Source organism: Tigriopus californicus, chromosome 9, assembly GCF_007210705.1.
Source record: "Tigriopus californicus strain San Diego chromosome 9, Tcal_SD_v2.1, whole genome shotgun sequence".
NCBI classification, from domain to species: domain Eukaryota; kingdom Metazoa; phylum Arthropoda; class Copepoda; order Harpacticoida; family Harpacticidae; genus Tigriopus; species Tigriopus californicus.
Genome location: NC_081448.1, coordinates 3,139,121 through 3,156,604, shown reverse-complemented (window position 1 = coordinate 3,156,604; position 17,484 = coordinate 3,139,121). Strand labels below are relative to the sequence as shown.

At 46.1% G+C, this 17,484-nt stretch overlaps 3 protein-coding genes across 3 annotated transcripts in view; 2 read left to right on the top strand and 1 right to left on the bottom strand.

The window, feature by feature from the left end:
• LOC131886912 (RRP15-like protein) overlaps nt 1-964 on the bottom strand; it is a 9,596-nt gene extending 8,632 nt beyond the window's left edge. Inside the window, exon 1 of the mRNA XM_059235370.1 lies at nt 789-964. The gene's annotated coding sequence lies outside the window, so the exon portion shown is untranslated. The remainder of the gene's footprint in view (nt 1-788) is intronic.
• A 5,129-nt stretch (nt 965-6,093) lies between these two features.
• The window catches only part of LOC131886059 (SRSF protein kinase 3-like), a 25,728-nt gene continuing 14,337 nt past the window's right edge, over nt 6,094-17,484 (top strand). Inside the window, exons 1-2 of the mRNA XM_059234286.1 lie at nt 6,094-6,512; nt 6,697-6,826. Of these exons, the coding sequence (XP_059090269.1) occupies nt 6,482-6,512; nt 6,697-6,826 (161 nt within the window). The 5' untranslated portion in view covers nt 6,094-6,481. The remainder of the gene's footprint in view (nt 6,513-6,696; nt 6,827-17,484) is intronic.
• LOC131886061 (uncharacterized) lies at nt 7,788-11,277 on the top strand. The gene has a single exon (XM_059234287.1). It carries the CDS (start codon nt 8,764-8,766, stop codon nt 10,867-10,869), a length of 2,106 nt encoding a protein of 701 aa, XP_059090270.1. The 5' UTR covers nt 7,788-8,763; the 3' UTR covers nt 10,870-11,277.

Genomic DNA, 17,484 nt, shown 5'->3' with positions numbered 1-17,484 from the left:
GAGCTTCCTTCTTCTGTCCCCTCCCCCCTCCCTCCCCCCCGTCACCTTCGTATCAATGATCGACGGAATTACCTAAACTGCACAAACTCAAAGTCTGTCAGGATTGTATATATCTATCCATCTATATAATAGCGCACATTTAAAACGAGCAGTAAACTACGATCCAAACGATCATCATCCAATTTCAGAGCCAAGAGAAATAAAACAAAAGCTATATCTACTCCACGCATGGTCTTGATTATTTATGCAGTACGCCTGAGGACAAGCTCAAGAACATCGTTCATTTCGGAACGCTGAGAATATCGATAATGCGAACAGTTGCTTTATCATCCATGGACTGTTGAGTAATATTATAAAATTACTTTCCATTCCTTCGAACAATCATGATCTTGAAGATCCCTTTTACTTGATCATTTTAGAAAAAAAATATCCATTCTCAATGGCAGTGCTATTCTTGAGCCAAAGCGTTTGAAACATATTCATCAAAAATCATCAAACTTGCATTTCACGTGCATGTATTATGAAAGCTAAATATAGTATGAATAAGATTTGGCCTGCATTAATCAACAGTCTAGGACGAAACCGTTTGGATCTTAAAGGCTATTTTACGTGATGTTTAGATAGAGTTTAACAAAGTTGAGCTTCGTCTTGGTTGACGCGAGAACTCGCCGAAGTCATTGGCCACAACCCTGGTGGCCTTTTCATTGCTCAAATACGCTTTTCGAAAATTTAAACAATCACTCATAACATCATCAGGAAAACTAAGTGTGCACAAGTAAAAGACTCACCCTTCTTTCCTGGATTTATGGGTGTGATCCCGTCACTTATTTTTCCACGATCTTTTTATTTTGATAATTCTGCACACGTGATCAGGGTGACGGGTAAACAATCGGATTTCGACTAACAAAAGGTTGATTCCAGAATTAGGTCCCATTAAGACTAGGAAAGTGGATCATGCCACTGACATTTTGTGCTAGAAACACCTCGAATAGTCTACCTTTTCATATTTTGGTTACTGCCGCATCAATCTGACTGATAATTTTCATTTACCCGCGTCGCCTAAAGATCGTCCACCTCCTCAGAAATGTCTCCCAGTTAGTCTTAAAAGAAAGATTCCTGGAGGTGAATCCATGGATTGAACCAAGTTTTGGAATTTATACCTTCGATGACTGGGGCGGGGGTACGTTTGAAATATAATTAAGAGCCCATGTGTGCCTTTGTTTCGTTTTCGTTTCTTAGCTAAGATTTGAGTCAAGCCAGCCTGGAGAGCCAAACAGCCTGAGTTGGCCTGAAAAAATGTTCTTTCAAGCCTTGGATTTCTGGGTTGATGAATGACCAGGCTTGCCAATAAGGCAGATGGCGAACCAAAGCCAATGAATAGACATTATTATTATTATTATTATTATTATTATTCACGCGCTTTTCTCATACAATAAATGTGCCAAAAGTGTTTGTAATTCATTTCATTTTCTACTTGGACAGCTTACGAACCATACCCAATGAATGAACATATATGTACGTGGTCAAGGAATGATAGGGGTTTCTAAACTTTAACTTAAATATTGGTCATGTACAAACTTTTAGTAAAAAACTGCCCATAACAACTTCAACAAATTTATCTGCTAAATTGTGCTCAGATGTTATTGCAGGAATCAAGGATTATCAAGTATTATCATTCAAGTGGGATTTTGTCACGGGCTTGAATAAGAATTCATAAAATTATGTGTGAATTAAGTGCTTTACGGTTGGTTTAAGACATGGACTACAAAGGGGAGTAAAAATTTCTTACCTTATAAACCGTTTACTTTCCTCCAAATGAGCACTTGATACGAACACAAGATCTTTTTTTTTTTTTAAAGATGATCTTGGCCAAGTTTGTGCCCAAAGCTATACTTTGGGAACCCAGGAGAGATGTCCAAAGTTATGTAATAAATACTAAATAAAATGCGAATTTTTGGCCTGCTTTTGGTCGGCTGCATGTGCTTCAGACAACATAACTTTGAAACGAACCACTTAAATAGTAAATTAAAAAAGAATAACCTGCCTTTAGTTGAAGATATCTACATTCCTTTATTTATTATCTAAATTCGAAAAGTGGCCCAGAGTCGCTATGATCAAGAGCGGACCGGTTTGGCGGGAAGCTCGTTCACAGTCCATACTTCTAAAAGTACGTGTCTAAGATTACGCTGAAGTGAATCATAGTCCACCAAATTTATCTATATTTATTCACAATTGACCAGGGTCATATGGGAGTTTACTCGGTTTAGAAATGGAAAAGTTTGAAAACCGGAAATGAAAATGGCTTACATTTAAGATATTGCACACTTCCACTGGCCACACAACTTAGCACTTACAAAACACCAGAAAGTTGTTATGGATACCCAATTATCTGTTTTTGATCCATCCAAAGATAAATTTCCTTAGCGGGCAAACGTAGTGAATGCTTCAGTGGCCAAATATATAGTGGCTTGATTCAGTCAGACCATTTGTCAATTTAAAAAAAAAACACACTACTCCATCCACTTTCATTTACCCTACTTCATCTCTGGCCCAAAATCATTGGGTCCATGGGGACGCTGGATCCGCTGGGCTTCCAGGCCGTCATTTCTCCCTTCCAATGTCGCTGACTACTCACAAGGACTGACTTAAAGCTGCTGGGTAGTTGCTAACAACAGCCGAACAGCTAGCGCAACGATCCCAACCAAGCAGGGCTCCTGCTTCTATGACTGCTGGCACTCTTGAGTGTCTGACTGGTCTGACTCCTGCCTTAGTCCTGCTCAGTGCCTCCAGATTTCATGCTTGGGCGCAAATATTGCGCTTTCTGCTAGTGCCGGGCGCAGAGAAAACCTGATTGGTACTGGACGCTTTTTCACAACGTCATGGGAAACATGGTACTCCAAAACATTTTCCCATTTTTTCTCACTCAGGGCATCGTTTGTAACCATTCCATGTAACTCTCTGACTGAAAACCTAGAGGCTTAAACATAAGGGCTCAATGTCAAGTCTGCTGCAAGTCCAGATTCAATCCGACCAGTAGGCTTATCTACCTACTTCCACATATAACACAGATATCCAAGTTGTAACCTTTGTTCCAGGGCCTACATGGACATCCTGGTCACTTTTTTCCACCCACCCTCTAGCAACACTGATCCTGACCCATCACTCTGGACCAGCTACTGCTCAAGTGGGCTCCCTTCGCTTGACTGCTAACTACTGTTCTCTCATAACTAAGGGAGTAAAATGTGAGTGAGTGAGTGTGTGCGCTTATGTAGTGAGCTAGCAAGTCGTTTACTTGGTTACTGCCTGACCCATCCATGATCCTCGGGTTCATTGATCGCGTCCGGCGGTCCCTCCACTCGATATCCGCCTAGATCCAGCCCGCACCCTCCCCCATCGGTCCCTGTGTCCCGCGTCTAGGCCAGTCAGTCTCGGTCCTGGTCTGGGTTGTGTCGGGTCCACTGACCTCGTTAACCCCGGGGCTAATCCCGCTGGTGGGTGATCGACCGCCCCGCCCCGCCCGCCACAGTGGCTGGGTGGGTCCGTGGACCGTGCATCCCCATTCCCTGAGTCTGTCATAGCTTGAGAGTGAGGGCCAGACCTCCGGTTTAGGTGGAACCATGAGTTCCAAAGGCGACATCAACCGCAGAGGTGAGAATCAAGCCGCATTTGAGCATCTGGATTCATCTGGGGATAGGATGGGGAATTCCCACCCATTGAATGAGAGGTCATGGCCTCGGGATCATTCCCATTGGAGCCCGTCATAGTGTTATATTCAAATCAAATCCCCGGTATCTCCGGATTTGAATTCTAAATTCGGTTGGTCGTTTTGCAGTATTGGCCATTCAGGCGAAAAAGAAGCGGAAACACCCCAAGGGGCGAGGCAAAGGCAAAGAGGAGGCCTCTGGGCCCAACCACGCGGCCCATCGGGCCAACGAGGTCAAGAACCCACCCCAACATAGAAGGTAAGCCTCGGAGGATTCCCGCGAGAATCGCGTCTAGCCTGCCAAGTGGAACTTCTATCTTTCGGGGACAGGCAACTCGTCCGGCCCCGATAGCTCATTAGCCCTAGGATTGATGTGACTTTCCTTGAAATTTGAGATAATCCAAACAGATACCCACCCACCCACTGCACGGCTGGGTAAATGAAACAGTGAATGTGCGTGCCTGGACCAGTGGGTGAATACAGATGTTATGAAAGGACGCATTGTGGGCCAGGGAGATCGTACTTTAGGCTACGACAACTCTCAAGGTACCAAGCCCACATTGAGTGAATAGGAGGGGCCGGAGTTAACTCTGGCCCATGGGGTCTGGTCCGTCTGGACCCATCGAGGGTAATTTGAGATCCGTTGCCAGGCTGATTATCCTCCTCCGATCAATCCCAACCAAATTTACCGATTCGGGGTCTCGAAGTGGTCGAGCTTGGGTCCAGCCTGAGTGACCTCATAATTAATTGATCGGGTGTGGTGGGAATTGGCCTGGCTTTGTTAGAACTGAAAAAGGCTGGTTCGTTTGCACTTTGATGCTGTTTTTTTCCTCTCTGGGTGAAACGCTTAATGGGATTGAGCCGAAAGGTCAGTCATGTCAGAGCCACCATCCGCTGAAATCAAGACCAACGAACATCATACCTCAGAGCTCCGCCAAGTCTTGGAACAACCAATCCTAGTAGCGACGAATAATGGGGTTTCCTTTCCCATGAATGAATCAAAGAGCTCAGGTTCCTTCGCACCCATCAAAGGGCGCCGGCCGGGTGGTTCGTTTCCGTTCAACTTTCTCTTTCTTTGACTTCGGCACCTCTTTTTGAGCCCTCAGGCCCCGTGTCGGTACGGTTATTGCATGCCAGAAGTGATCGAAACAGAAGCCCCGAACAACATTCATCCCAAAAGTTCGAGGCTCATATGTCAATTTGAGTGTGCGGGTGTGCCCCCGTCCAAATCGTCGAAATGGCTGCCACCGGACCGAAGGTCAATCCCAATATAAAGAACCAACTTGAATTCCTCAGGGCTTGCCGTTTGTTCAATAACTAGATGCAATTGAGAAAGAAAGAACGAGAGACAGAGAAGGAGCGAGAGCGAGTGGTCCCACACCGATCCCTGAAGGTGAAAGGGCTCTCGCTGCGCTGGACGAAATGCCAGTCATCGTGGGGAACAGTCGTCGTCCGTCCGGTCCACCCGATCTCAGCCGCTTTGGACGTCCTCGTGATTGTTGCCGGAGACGTGGAAGGGAACCCAGTGAGTGGCCAGGAAGGAAACTTCCAACAACCAAGCCCAACTCGCTCTTCTTCCCCGCTCTTAGTCTCCTCCGCCGCCTCCTCCTCTTCCTTTTCCTTTCCTTGGGCTCGGTCTTCCAAGGCCGCTTTTTTGGCACAGTCGGCTTGGAACCAGTTTTTAGAAGGGCTCTCTACTTTTGTGGTTCTGCTTGTAGGCTGGCCTTGCTCTCTGTGGCATTGCACTCATTTAGTCTGTGATTGCTGCCTCGAGTGTTAAGATGACTTTTTCTGGCTATGCGCAAATGGAGACAATGGTGGCGTGGGTGCTGACCATCGACAGACNAGCGCAACGATCCCAACCAAGCAGGGCTCCTGCTTCTATGACTGCTGGCACTCTTGAGTGTCTGACTGGTCTGACTCCTGCCTTAGTCCTGCTCAGTGCCTCCAGATTTCATGCTTGGGCGCAAATATTGCGCTTTCTGCTAGTGCCGGGCGCAGAGAAAACCTGATTGGTACTGGACGCTTTTTCACAACGTCATGGGAAACATGGTACTCCAAAACATTTTCCCATTTTTTCTCACTCAGGGCATCGTTTGTAACCATTCCATGTAACTCTCTGACTGAAAACCTAGAGGCTTAAACATAAGGGCTCAATGTCAAGTCTGCTTCAAGTCCAGATTCAATCCGACCAGTAGGCTTATCTACCTACTTCCACATATAACACAGATATCCAAGTTGTAACCTTTCTTCCAGGGCCTACATGGACATCCTGGTCACTTTTTTCCACCCACCCTCTAGCAACACTGATCCTGACCCATCACTCTGGACCAGCTACTGCTCAAGTGGGCTCCCTTCGCTTGACTGCTAACTACTGTTCTCTCATAACTAAGGGAGTAAAATGTGAGTGAGTGAGTGTGTGCGCTTATGTAGTGAGCTAGCAAGTCGTTTACTTGGTTACTGCCTGACCCATCCATGATCCTCGGGTTCATTGATCGCGTCCGGCGGTCCCTCCACTCGATATCCGCCTAGATCCAGCCCGCACCCTCCCCCATCGGTCCCTGTGTCCCGCGTCTAGGCCAGTCAGTCTCGGTCCTGGTCTGGGTTGTGTCGGGTCCACTGACCTCGTTAACCCCGGGGCTAATCCCGCTGGTGGGTGATCGACCGCCCCGCCCCGCCCGCCACAGTGGCTGGGTGGGTCCGTGGACCGTGCATCCCCATTCCCTGAGTCTGTCATAGCTTGAGAGTGAGGGCCAGACCTCCGGTTTAGGTGGAACCATGAGTTCCAAAGGCGACATCAACCGCAGAGGTGAGAATCAAGCCGCATTTGAGCATCTGGATTCATCTGGGGATAGGATGGGGAATTCCCACCCATTGAATGAGAGGTCATGGCCTCGGGATCATTCCCATTGGAGCCCGTCATAGTGTTATATTCAAATCAAATCCCCGGTATCTCCGGATTTGAATTCTAAATTCGGTTGGTCGTTTTGCAGTATTGGCCATTCAGGCGAAAAAGAAGCGGAAACACCCCAAGGGGCGAGGCAAAGGCAAAGAGGAGGCCTCTGGGCCCAACCACGCGGCCCATCGGGCCAACGAGGTCAAGAACCCACCCCAACATAGAAGGTAAGCCTCGGAGGATTCCCGCGAGAATCGCGTCTAGCCTGCCAAGTGGAACTTCTATCTTTCGGGGACAGGCAACTAGTCCGGCCCCGATAGCTCATTAGCCCTAGGATTGATGTGACTTTCCTTGAAATTTGAGATAATCCAAACAGATACCCACCCACCCACTGCACGGCTGGGTAAATGAAACAGTGAATGTGCGTGCCTGGACCAGTGGGTGAATACAGATGTTATGAAAGGACGCATTGTGGGCCAGGGAGATCGTACTTTAGGCTACGACAACTCTCAAGGTACCAAGCCCACATTGAGTGAATAGGAGGGGCCGGAGTTAACTCTGGCCCATGGGGTCTGGTCCGTCTGGACCCATCGAGGGTAATTTGAGATCCGTTGCCAGGCTGATTATCCTCCTCCGATCAATCCCAACCAAATTTACCGATTCGGGGTCTCGAAGTGGTCGAGCTTGGGTCCAGCCTGAGTGACCTCATAATTAATTGATCGGGTGTGGTGGGAATTGGCCTGGCTTTGTTAGAACTAAAAAAGGCTGGTTCGTTTGCACTTTGATGCTGTTTTTTTCCTCTCTGGGTGAAACGCTTCATGGGATTGAGCCGAAAGGTCAGTCATGTCAGAGCCACCATCCGCTGAAATCAAGACCAACGAACATCATACCTCAGAGCTCCGCCAAGTCTTGGAACAACCAATCCTAGTAGCGACGAATAATGGGGTTTCCTTTCCCATGAATGAATCAAAGAGCTCAGGTTCCTTCGCACCCATCAAAGGGCGCCGGCCGGGTGGTTCGTTTCCGTTCAACTTTCTCTTTCTTTGACTTCGGCACCTCTTTTTGAGCCCTCAGGCCCCGTGTCGGTACGGTTATTGCATGCCAGAAGTGATCGAAACAGAAGCCCCGAACAACATTCATCCCAAAAGTTCGAGGCTCATATGTCAATTTGAGTGTGCGGGTGTGCCCCCGTCCAAATCGTCGAAATGGCTGCCACCGGACCGAAGGTCAATCCCAATATAAAGAACCAACTTGAATTCCTCAGGGCTTGCCGTTTGTTCAATAACTAGATGCAATTGAGAAAGAAAGAACGAGAGACAGAGAAGGAGCGAGAGCGAGTGGTCCCACACCGATCCCTGAAGGTGAAAGGGCTCTCGCTGCGCTGGACGAAATGCCAGTCATCGTGGGGAACAGTCGTCGTCCGTCCGGTCCACCCGATCTCAGCCGCTTTGGACGTCCTCGTGATTGTTGCCGGAGACGTGGAAGGGAACCCAGTGAGTGGCCAGGAAGGAAACTTCCAACAACCAAGCCCAACTCGCTCTTCTTCCCCGCTCTTAGTCTCCTCCGCCGCCTCCTCCTCTTCCTTTTCCTTTCCTTGGGCTCGGTCTTCCAAGGCCGCTTTTTTGGCACAGTCGGCTTGGAACCAGTTTTTAGAAGGGCTCTCTACTTTTGTGGTTCTGCTTGTAGGCTGGCCTTGCTCTCTGTGGCATTGCACTCATTTAGTCTGTGATTGCTGCCTCGAGTGTTAAGATGACTTTTTCTGGCTATGCGCAAATAGAGACAATGGTGGCGTGGGTGCTGACCATCGACAGACTAGATTAAAGTGTCCCACATACCGAGGTTGACGTTCTTCATGAGAATTGAAATCGACACTGCCACCCATTGGGTCGGACGGGGAAATTAAACCGTTGGTGAGGGTTAGGCTAAGCTGGCTGCGGCCTTGCTTGCCATCGAAGGTCGCTCTAGTGTCCTACGGCAGCGCTTTTCCTGCCTGTGAATCGATTCGGTAGACGATGTGCCATAAAAATGATCGCTTGTAACTTTGTGCCTATCCTAGATAATTCTTGTAGTGGTGGCAGTCTTAGAGTGGCAACGTTCTCATTGACGAGGGCCATTGCCTCCCTCTCCTGTGTTCAATTGTACCAATCACGAAATCCCGAACGGAATGGAGAGATTAAGTGTCGGGCGATGCAATCGCCTCTCGCCCAGTCGGTTGTCGCCCATCCCTTCCGGTGCGAACATATTCCCCACTGTCCTTGAAGAACCCAATAGCCCTTCAGCAGAAGACAATCAAAAGGATTTTTACACCTGTACCACTAGTTCTTCAAACGGAGCCGGGTCCGGGACCAGTTTTGGCAGTGCCTACGACCAACAATCTCAACCTCGTCGACACCGCCGACGGCTGCCCCTTCTTTCGAACACAGCCGCAGCTTTGTCCAAGAGCAAAAGCAGCTTGAGCTTCGATTCCGGGATCTCATGCCTCCTCTCCGAGTCGGGTTCACCCTCCCCGCCCCTGACTGTGGACCCAATGGAAACCTACACCCCTGGCTCAAATGTTAGCGCGTATCACACACCCACCAGTGACATTGGGTCTCCTATTATTTCCCGACAGCATTCGTACTCTTCCTCCTCGTACTCGAACTACTTGTCCGCCACGTCGTCGCCATGCCACTCTCCGGGGCCTCCGAAATCACCCAGCCGGTTTCAAAGGTTTCAACGCTCCATGTCAACCACAGCCAGTCACATCCCACCCCCTGTCAGTCCGACGCTGAAAAGACCCAATGTGTTTAACTCGCGTCGATTTTCTGATAATCCCTCGACCATCGACCCGCCCCCATTCAGTTTCTCGCCGTCTCGGACCTTGTCCCCAATATCAGTGTCACCGCAACATATATCAAAATCTCCTTCACCTTCCTACTCCAATCACTCGTCGAAATCCTCCCCTGTACAAGGTCGTGAGGGAACATCTCCTTCGTCGAACCTGAAACCATCGTGTTCGTTCCACTCCAATGACTCCGATGAGAGTCCTCCAAACTTGCCCTCTCCTGGAAGCCCTACAAACAGCAAGGCATCGGTTTCCCACTTAGAGAGATCATCTTCGCCCATATTTAGAAGCCGTCGTCTATTACCAGAGACTCCGAAGGTTCCACAAACCAGGGATTACGCTAGTTCTCATCGACTCCTAGTAACTGGCAGCGGAAGCAACAACAACGTCAGCACCCACAATAGTAGCAACTGTAGTAGCAGTAGCAACAATAACGGCAGTATCGGTAGCTGTGCAAATCAAAGTTCGACGACGCCCGGTTCCTCCAATTCAAGATCCACCTTCAATTCTATTCTGCACAAAGAGAATATTGGCATCAAAGAAGGACGAAAGTCTCTGAGCTCTCACGACTCCTTTGATTCTGGAGTTTACTCGAGAAGCACCACGTCGGATTCGAGGAAAATGTCTTCACCCGGAGCCATCGGAAGAGATACATCTCCGGCCTTGATGCGTCACAATAGTTGGAGGCAGAGACGAGCCAAGCTTCCTGAACCTCCACGGCAGTCTTTAGCTAGTTCCACATCTGGACTAGATTGGAAATCAGATTACAAGAACAGTCATCAAGGTAGCTCTAGCGCCCGGTTTCGTAACTATTCGCCGATGAGGAGTATGACGCTACCTGAAGGGGACTTGGATCCGGACTGTTCGCTGAAACTGGACGACACCTCCGCCTACGCGTACAAATATACACCTGCAACATACAATCGATACCATTCCGGAGGGATAGGGTCTGGTTACTCGGTATCTGGGTCCCATCGGGTCCATTTTGAGCGCCATAGCATGGATTTCGCCGAATCTCTAAGAATATCCCCTGAGCATGATCTTCCGACCCATCAGCGCTCCCTGACACACTGTGATTCCCTAGATAGCTCTAAGCACGCGTCTCAACTCACGGATCCTGACTATTCCTATCTCTTCGAGAGGTTCAAGTCTCACAATCATGACCCACGGCACCACGACGAGGATGAAGAAGAAGACTACATGCATTCGGAAGAAATTGACAGCCGAGCAATCATTAGACATGCGCCTTCTCCTCCTCCAACCAATTCAAGCAGGGAGCAACGGGCATCACCAAGCTTGCATTTATTGTCAATTTTGATTACCATTCAATACCTTTTGAAGATCATTTATCGCTGTCACCAAGACCGCGGCCCGATGTTGTCTCCACATCGTCGTCCTCGAGCTCGTCAATCATGGTGTGGACGGGCCCAAAATGAGAGATTCTAAAAGTCACAGCTTTCCGCTGGCTTGTGTCTCAGATTGAAGAAAGCCGGGAGAAATCACATGAGCTTCATTGTCCAAGCCGACGCCAACGGTCCCTGTTTGGGATGCGTCAACAAAGTATGGATCATCACGGGCAATGGACCTGATAGTCCACAATGTGTCTGTTCAAATGATCATTACTTGACAGATGATAACCAAGGGGGTTACAATCAGGACTCGAGTCAAATTCGTCGCTCTCGGCTTTTCCATCAGAGTAGTAGTGGAAGCCAAACTGGGAGTGGAAGTCAAAGTGAGTCCTCTCGGCCGATGACCGACGGACTCGTTGGACTTCCTTCTCTCATGAAATATCTATGGAGATGAAGACGACGACGACGGCGACAGCGACGACGACAATAATGATGAAGACGATGATATCCAAAGGAAGAAGAAAGTGGGTAAGTGGTTTCGAGATCCCTGTAGACCCCTGTAGACCCTTTCAGGGAACGTTTTTGACCAAACCGCAACAAGACCATAGTTGTGGTTCAACATTGACCTTCTTGAGCTTCTTCTCGGTTTGGATGCGTTACTCTAATTAGATCAAGGAAATACAAAGGTCTTTTTCGCCTGCATATGGAGAAGGCGGCCGTTACGGGCCATCGTCCTTGTCTTTTCGGCTGACATGTGTTCCTTCCTCAACCTTTGTTTTCTCTCGGAGGGGTGGCCCAACTGCTATTCTTAGTGGTCCGCGTTTCCCCAGCCTCTCCATTTTCTCCTGCCTCTGTCCTTCCTCCCCCTCCTCCTTCTTGTTCTCCTTGCCTTCATGATTTGGGCCTGGACGGCCTTCGTCGATCTCTCTTCTGTTCTCTTTTCCAAGCGGGCTTCGATGAAACCAAGCCATTGAACGGGTAGACGAAACGGAATGGTACAACACCGACGAGGGCACAATAACAAAGTTGCAGTTGGCACCAAAGCCTTCATCTTCCATTTCATCCTTGGTCGCTTTCTTACTCAAATCCACCTCGGACCATCATGCACTTGTCTTTCCATAAAAGCAGGCCTTCCATGCTTTTGGTCTGAAATCGATTTAGCCGAAACAACGCGTGAACGGACCTAGAGCAAACTCTTGATGGCTTATCGAAAGGACCCGTTTTCGTTATTTCGCTTATCCAAAAGATACAGGCTTTGTCGGGTTGTGTCGTGCTCAAATTTTCGTAGTTAAATGGATGATAAGGGTATGTTGATTATTGAGGGGAGCATTGCAAGGACGCATGATCGGAAGCAAAGCAAAAAGCCTGAAAACGTCAAATAGTTGAAAACGTTTGGTCTTGTGCCTAGGAATGGACCATTCGTCAAGGTACATCGCGAGCGAGAATCGTGTCACCTAGAAGCTTTAAAAGAAAAAAAGAAGTTTTCCTAATCTTGCTTCTCTCTTCAATAGTAAATTGAAGCCGATTATGTGATTCATTTGCTTATCATACAATACGGGGAAGTTTACCAGATATTTTCCATCTTTTTTTTTGTTTTAATAACATATGTATATAGACTAGATATGAACATGCTACACTTTGGGTTGAGTTTTGAGTTTTTGTGAAAAGGTAGAAATGATATGAGTGCTTTCATGTATATACAGGATTATTATTATTATTATTATATTATTTATTATATATTTATTATTATTATATTATTATATTATTGTTTATATTATTATTATTATATTATATTATTATTATTATTATTATATATTATATATTTTATATTATTATATTATTTATATTATTATTATTATTATTATTATTATTATTATTATTATTATTATTATTTATTATTATATATTATTATTATTATTATTATTATTATTATTATTATTATTATTATTATTATTATTATTTATTATTATTATTATTATTATTATTATTATTATTTATTATTATATATTATTATTATTATTATTATTATTAGTCAAATGACATCACTGAGTGATGAATATTATCGTATTTCGAGAAGTGCACGTCTATATCACGGAAAGAGTCTTTTGGCCGGTAGTTGAAACTTGACAATGGTCTTACAAATGCAATGTGGTCAAGTTACAACATACTCTCTGATTCTATCCCAACACCCGTTAGTCTGCGGACGTTGTAGTTGAAGGTAGTGGACATAATTCATACGTCACCGGTCTCGGCGTCATGAGTCAACCCAGAAAACACTGGTTCAACTGGAGATTTGAAAGAATGTGGATTAAAGCGAAACGATGGCTCGGTCATCTTGAGAGGAATACACGGAGGACGATTAGTAGTAGAAGTAGTTGTCTTTGCAGAAAAAGACGGAGGCTGCGTAGTGGGCAGGCCTCACTTCGATCGGATACCTATACGAGATGGAAGGCGAGGGCTTCAACACTTGGCTCTTAAGAGTATTATGAGCAAGCAAGTTGGCACGAAATCTCACGTAGGAGGAGAGGAGGAGTGTTCCTCAAAGCTTCGCTTTCGAACGTCGACTTCGTCTAGTTCCCAACAACTCTGATTCTCCGTCTTTCGAATTGTTAGCAACATCACTCCTCCTGTAAGTGAAAGCCAACATGTCTCTTTTTTTCTCATTTGGATGGAGCGGAGTGTATATCTCACTTGCTCTCTTATGCCGACTGTCCTTAACTTTCTTGAGATCGCATTCAGTTCCTGAGGTAAGATTGCTTTTACCGTGGTAGTCCCCCACGAGTAGTGTTCATTGATGGCTTCTGTGATCTAAAAGACGTTTAAGCCATTGAAAAACGGTGTTTCCTTGGAGACGAAATCTAATTTTAGACCTCAGAGTCAAGTTACGTCCTCCTCAAGATCATCTCAGCCGGGAAGTGAAGTTCGTCGAAGTCAAAAGTGAAGCAAATACTTGTGTGTCTCCATGAAAAATCAAGCATTGGACTCGACACATCGGTGAAATTTGAAAAATAAGCGCTACCTGTCCTATAACCGAAGTAACAAGTCGATATCAAGTGAGACCGTGGTACTCTAATAGTACGGTATACCAATGCCGGTCCTACGAGGCTGGGTTGCATGAAAATGTTGTAAAAAAGAATCCCGAGCCTGCTAGAGTGATCAGAGCAGGGTGTTCTTTGTGCCAGGATTGCATGACTGAGGATCAATTGCTGCAATGCTCGGATCTACCTGCTTCGCCTCGTACTGATACACCAGTGCTACGATTACCTTTGTTGCATCAGAACAAAGCCTGCTTGGTCTCGAATCAGGATCGGATTGAAAATCAAGGCTATGAATTGCTCGAAAAAATTACCCCTTTTTTATCCACAGCATCGAAAGTGACGCGAGAAAAGAGCACGAATAACATGGTGTTGTGGCGGCCCTAAAGGCAAGATATTGCTTATATGGCTTGGTTGCGTCGGTGGGATGAGAAGAAATTAGTCATCTCTAGCCTGGAATTACGACTCAGAGCCATGCAGGCCTACCTAAATTGAGTGTCTGCTCCTTTGGCAACCAATCCATCGAGACGGTTTGTGTGAAGAAAAGAGAAGAACAAGTTGAGAAGAAACCAAACATCTGAAGCTGTCATCAGTGAGGACGGATGGTTTGTTCTGCTGTCTGCTAAATATTGAGACATCGTCAAGTGAATGCAAGTTCAATATCGCTTCCCTCTGTGGCAGTGTGCGTTCAGAAAAACTTCTATTTTGTCGGTGATTGTCGTAGAGTCGTCCATTAATGAGTGCCTTTGACTTTGCGGATGAATCTGAGGCATCTTTTTCGGAGTCCTTAGAGTCGGCGTGGATCTTGGACCATGTCCTGGAGACTCTGTCGAATGTCTGCAGCTCTCCTCGCTCTTGTTCCTGTTCCCTCCACTCATGATGATCCCGTGGTTGTTCCAACGCCACCTTGAGACATCACATTCGGCATTTTTCTCATTTGTATGCTCGAGATGTTGGCCATTTTGTTTTGTATTGCATTTCTCAAACGTGTCCTTCATACGACGTATTGCGCCTTCCGTCTCCCACGCTTCGTTGACATCCTTTGAGGAGGAAGAGGAAAACAGGAACAATTCAACAATGGGGAATCAAGTTGTGAAGCGATGAGCAACGATGTCGGCCCTTTGTTCCACTCTTGCAAACCAATCGTCAAGTCAGTGGAAGTACTTTTATAGCCTCCTCTCATCGAGGGCTCTTAAACGAAAGTTCACAAATCATCATCACGTGGAACCTGGGAACAGCAGTGAGGCCAGTGGAAACCGCTAGCTCATACATTTCAAGTTCCTCGTCGGCATCATCTTATTCATTGTCAGACTATCCATAAGTAGCGAATCAGTGGCGACAAGCTCGCTGATATCCGAGGATGATTCCAATCTTGATCTGAGTTCCACCACGACGATGATGATGAGAGAGGAAGGATCAAGTCAGTGTGAATACTCAAAGCTATTTGGCCAGTGAAAAACTTCAATTCCGTGAATGCCACGGTTATTCGATACGATAGCGATGACATCAGTGACGACGAATCATCGTTTGATAATGAGCTTATTGATACCGGTGTCTTCCCACAAAATGGGATGATTCCTTTTGACGATGCGGCGATGAGAATCATGTCAAAGTCAAAGACCACGATATTGAAGAAAATTGCTCCATTTGCTCCGATATCAGTTGGTTTCACGAGCATTTTGAGAGAGAACAAATATCAAGGAGTAGAGAGCTCGGTCCTCGAGGTTTCTCTTAAACCTGACGAAAGGTACTTTACTTTTGCTGTTATCGATTACACCGCCTTGATTTGTTGCATTCAGGTGTTTTTCACAAACGATAGGAGTACTTTGAACCCGAAAATAGTTTTAATCGCCTGGAATGTTGATCTTGTTCGGTCTAAAAAAAAGGGCGTGGGATAGCCATTCCCCAAACGCATTCTTTCCAAAGACTTTTCATTAATGATACGGATATCCTCTTATACTCTTATTGGCTACTTATGAATGATGTGCTTGGAATACTCTTCGTTTCCGGGCGGAATGAGAGGCTTTCTTTGCTTTTTTGGTTGTGCACAACTCTGTAGCGACCATGATCTTCCTAAGCATTCTAATATTTTGGGTCCAGAGTAAACAATACGACTTTAATTGTACCTTTAGTCAAATCACAAACAACTCTTCTGGATGGTCCATTCGTCCATGTTCCAGATCGGTTAAAACTTGTACCGATGATTTTGAAGAAAAGTCGTCGTCGTTGAATTCGTCGATGCACTTCTCGAAGTGGTGCCAGCTTATGCACGAATCTTCGCATTAGAGAACAAAATGTTGCCAATTTTGAGAAGGAGGCTTTCTCCAAACCTCACTCAAAGTCCCCCGAACGAGCTTAGGAAAGAGCCGCCCAAGAGCTCATACGAAAACGAGTCTGTCACGAACGGACGAGGTTGTCAAAATATTTGTTTGGATGTCTGAGACCGATGAGGCTCTTGTCGACTCGAGCATCGCCCTCTTCGCACTTAATGGATAGGATCATGCATGTTTGAATGGAAATGGACTTCTCTGTTGGTCCAAAAGAGTACGAGTTTGATCATTGCTCGCTTTCGTGACGTCTGGTTAATAACAATATGTATATGTCCTTTTGCCTGAGTGAGTCAGTTCCCCGTTAAGCCGTCCTATTCGGGGACCGGCAGCAATTACGGGCGTTTGGTGAAGGACTTTATTGTCACGACAATTGAGGTCCTTTCTATGGCCTTGGAGAACACGAGGAAAAACCACCTGCAATGTTCAGGTTGTGTGCTCCATATGCTGGCATTATCTGTGCAAAAAAATGCAACCCAACCGAAAGAAAGAGAGGTCTTTGTTCGAATCTTGTTGGAGTTTCGAAATTTGTTAGCCTTGGGGCTTTCTTTCCCGAGGCAAGGCCAAGTCATATTGTAGTCTTTGTTAACCAAAAAGAAATAGAGAGAGGGAGGTAATTTTCAAGACTTTTTGGTCTCTATTTGAGAGTGGTCTCATCTTTGTTGGTTACTCTTTCGTACCAGTTTTGTGAGTTTTGCTGGCTTTTTCACTTTAGAGAAAAAGAAGACAAGGAAATGATCAGATAGAAAGAGAAGCCATTGAAACCTTGTGTATTTTCTTTTATATTTGAAGGCCACCATCGATAAATATGTCACAATGGCCAGCCCTCGTTGCGTTTGCAAAAAAAACTGAAAACAGTGATTGATGAATGGCGCCATGCATCCGTCTTCTTATTTTTTCAACACATCTGGCCAATGCAAACGTTTGGCGAACTTGAGTTTATCCAAAAAAGAAGCATTGAGCCTGCTTTTTTTCGTGCTTTCATCCAGTTTTCACTGTTTTTCCTTTCATTTTCCGACCATTAACGGTCCATGCTTAAGCAATTTCTGAGTTGGAACCTAACCATGTGGTTGTTCTTTGTGCCTTGTTCTTTGAGACCGAGCGAGAGAGTCGACATTTTCACGAGGATGGAGTTTTCAGCTGTGGCCGGCCTTGAAGGTCTACCTTCTTAATTCAGTAGTCTGGAATTAATGCCATCTTGATAAGCATTTCGCGATGAGGCGGGGATAAATTTCAAGTTAAGTTGAGCCTGCTGTGAAACTTGTCTGAGAACACTTCATGCCCAGATTCGTAACCAGCTTAAGGCATGTCGTTCGTTTGTACAGAAGATCGAGAATGAAGATCTTCTCT

Coding starts and splice junctions, on each gene's coding strand:
- LOC131886061 (XM_059234287.1), top strand. CDS start 8,764: ATGGAGAGATTAAGTGTCGGGCGATGCAATCGCCTCTCGCCCAGTCGG.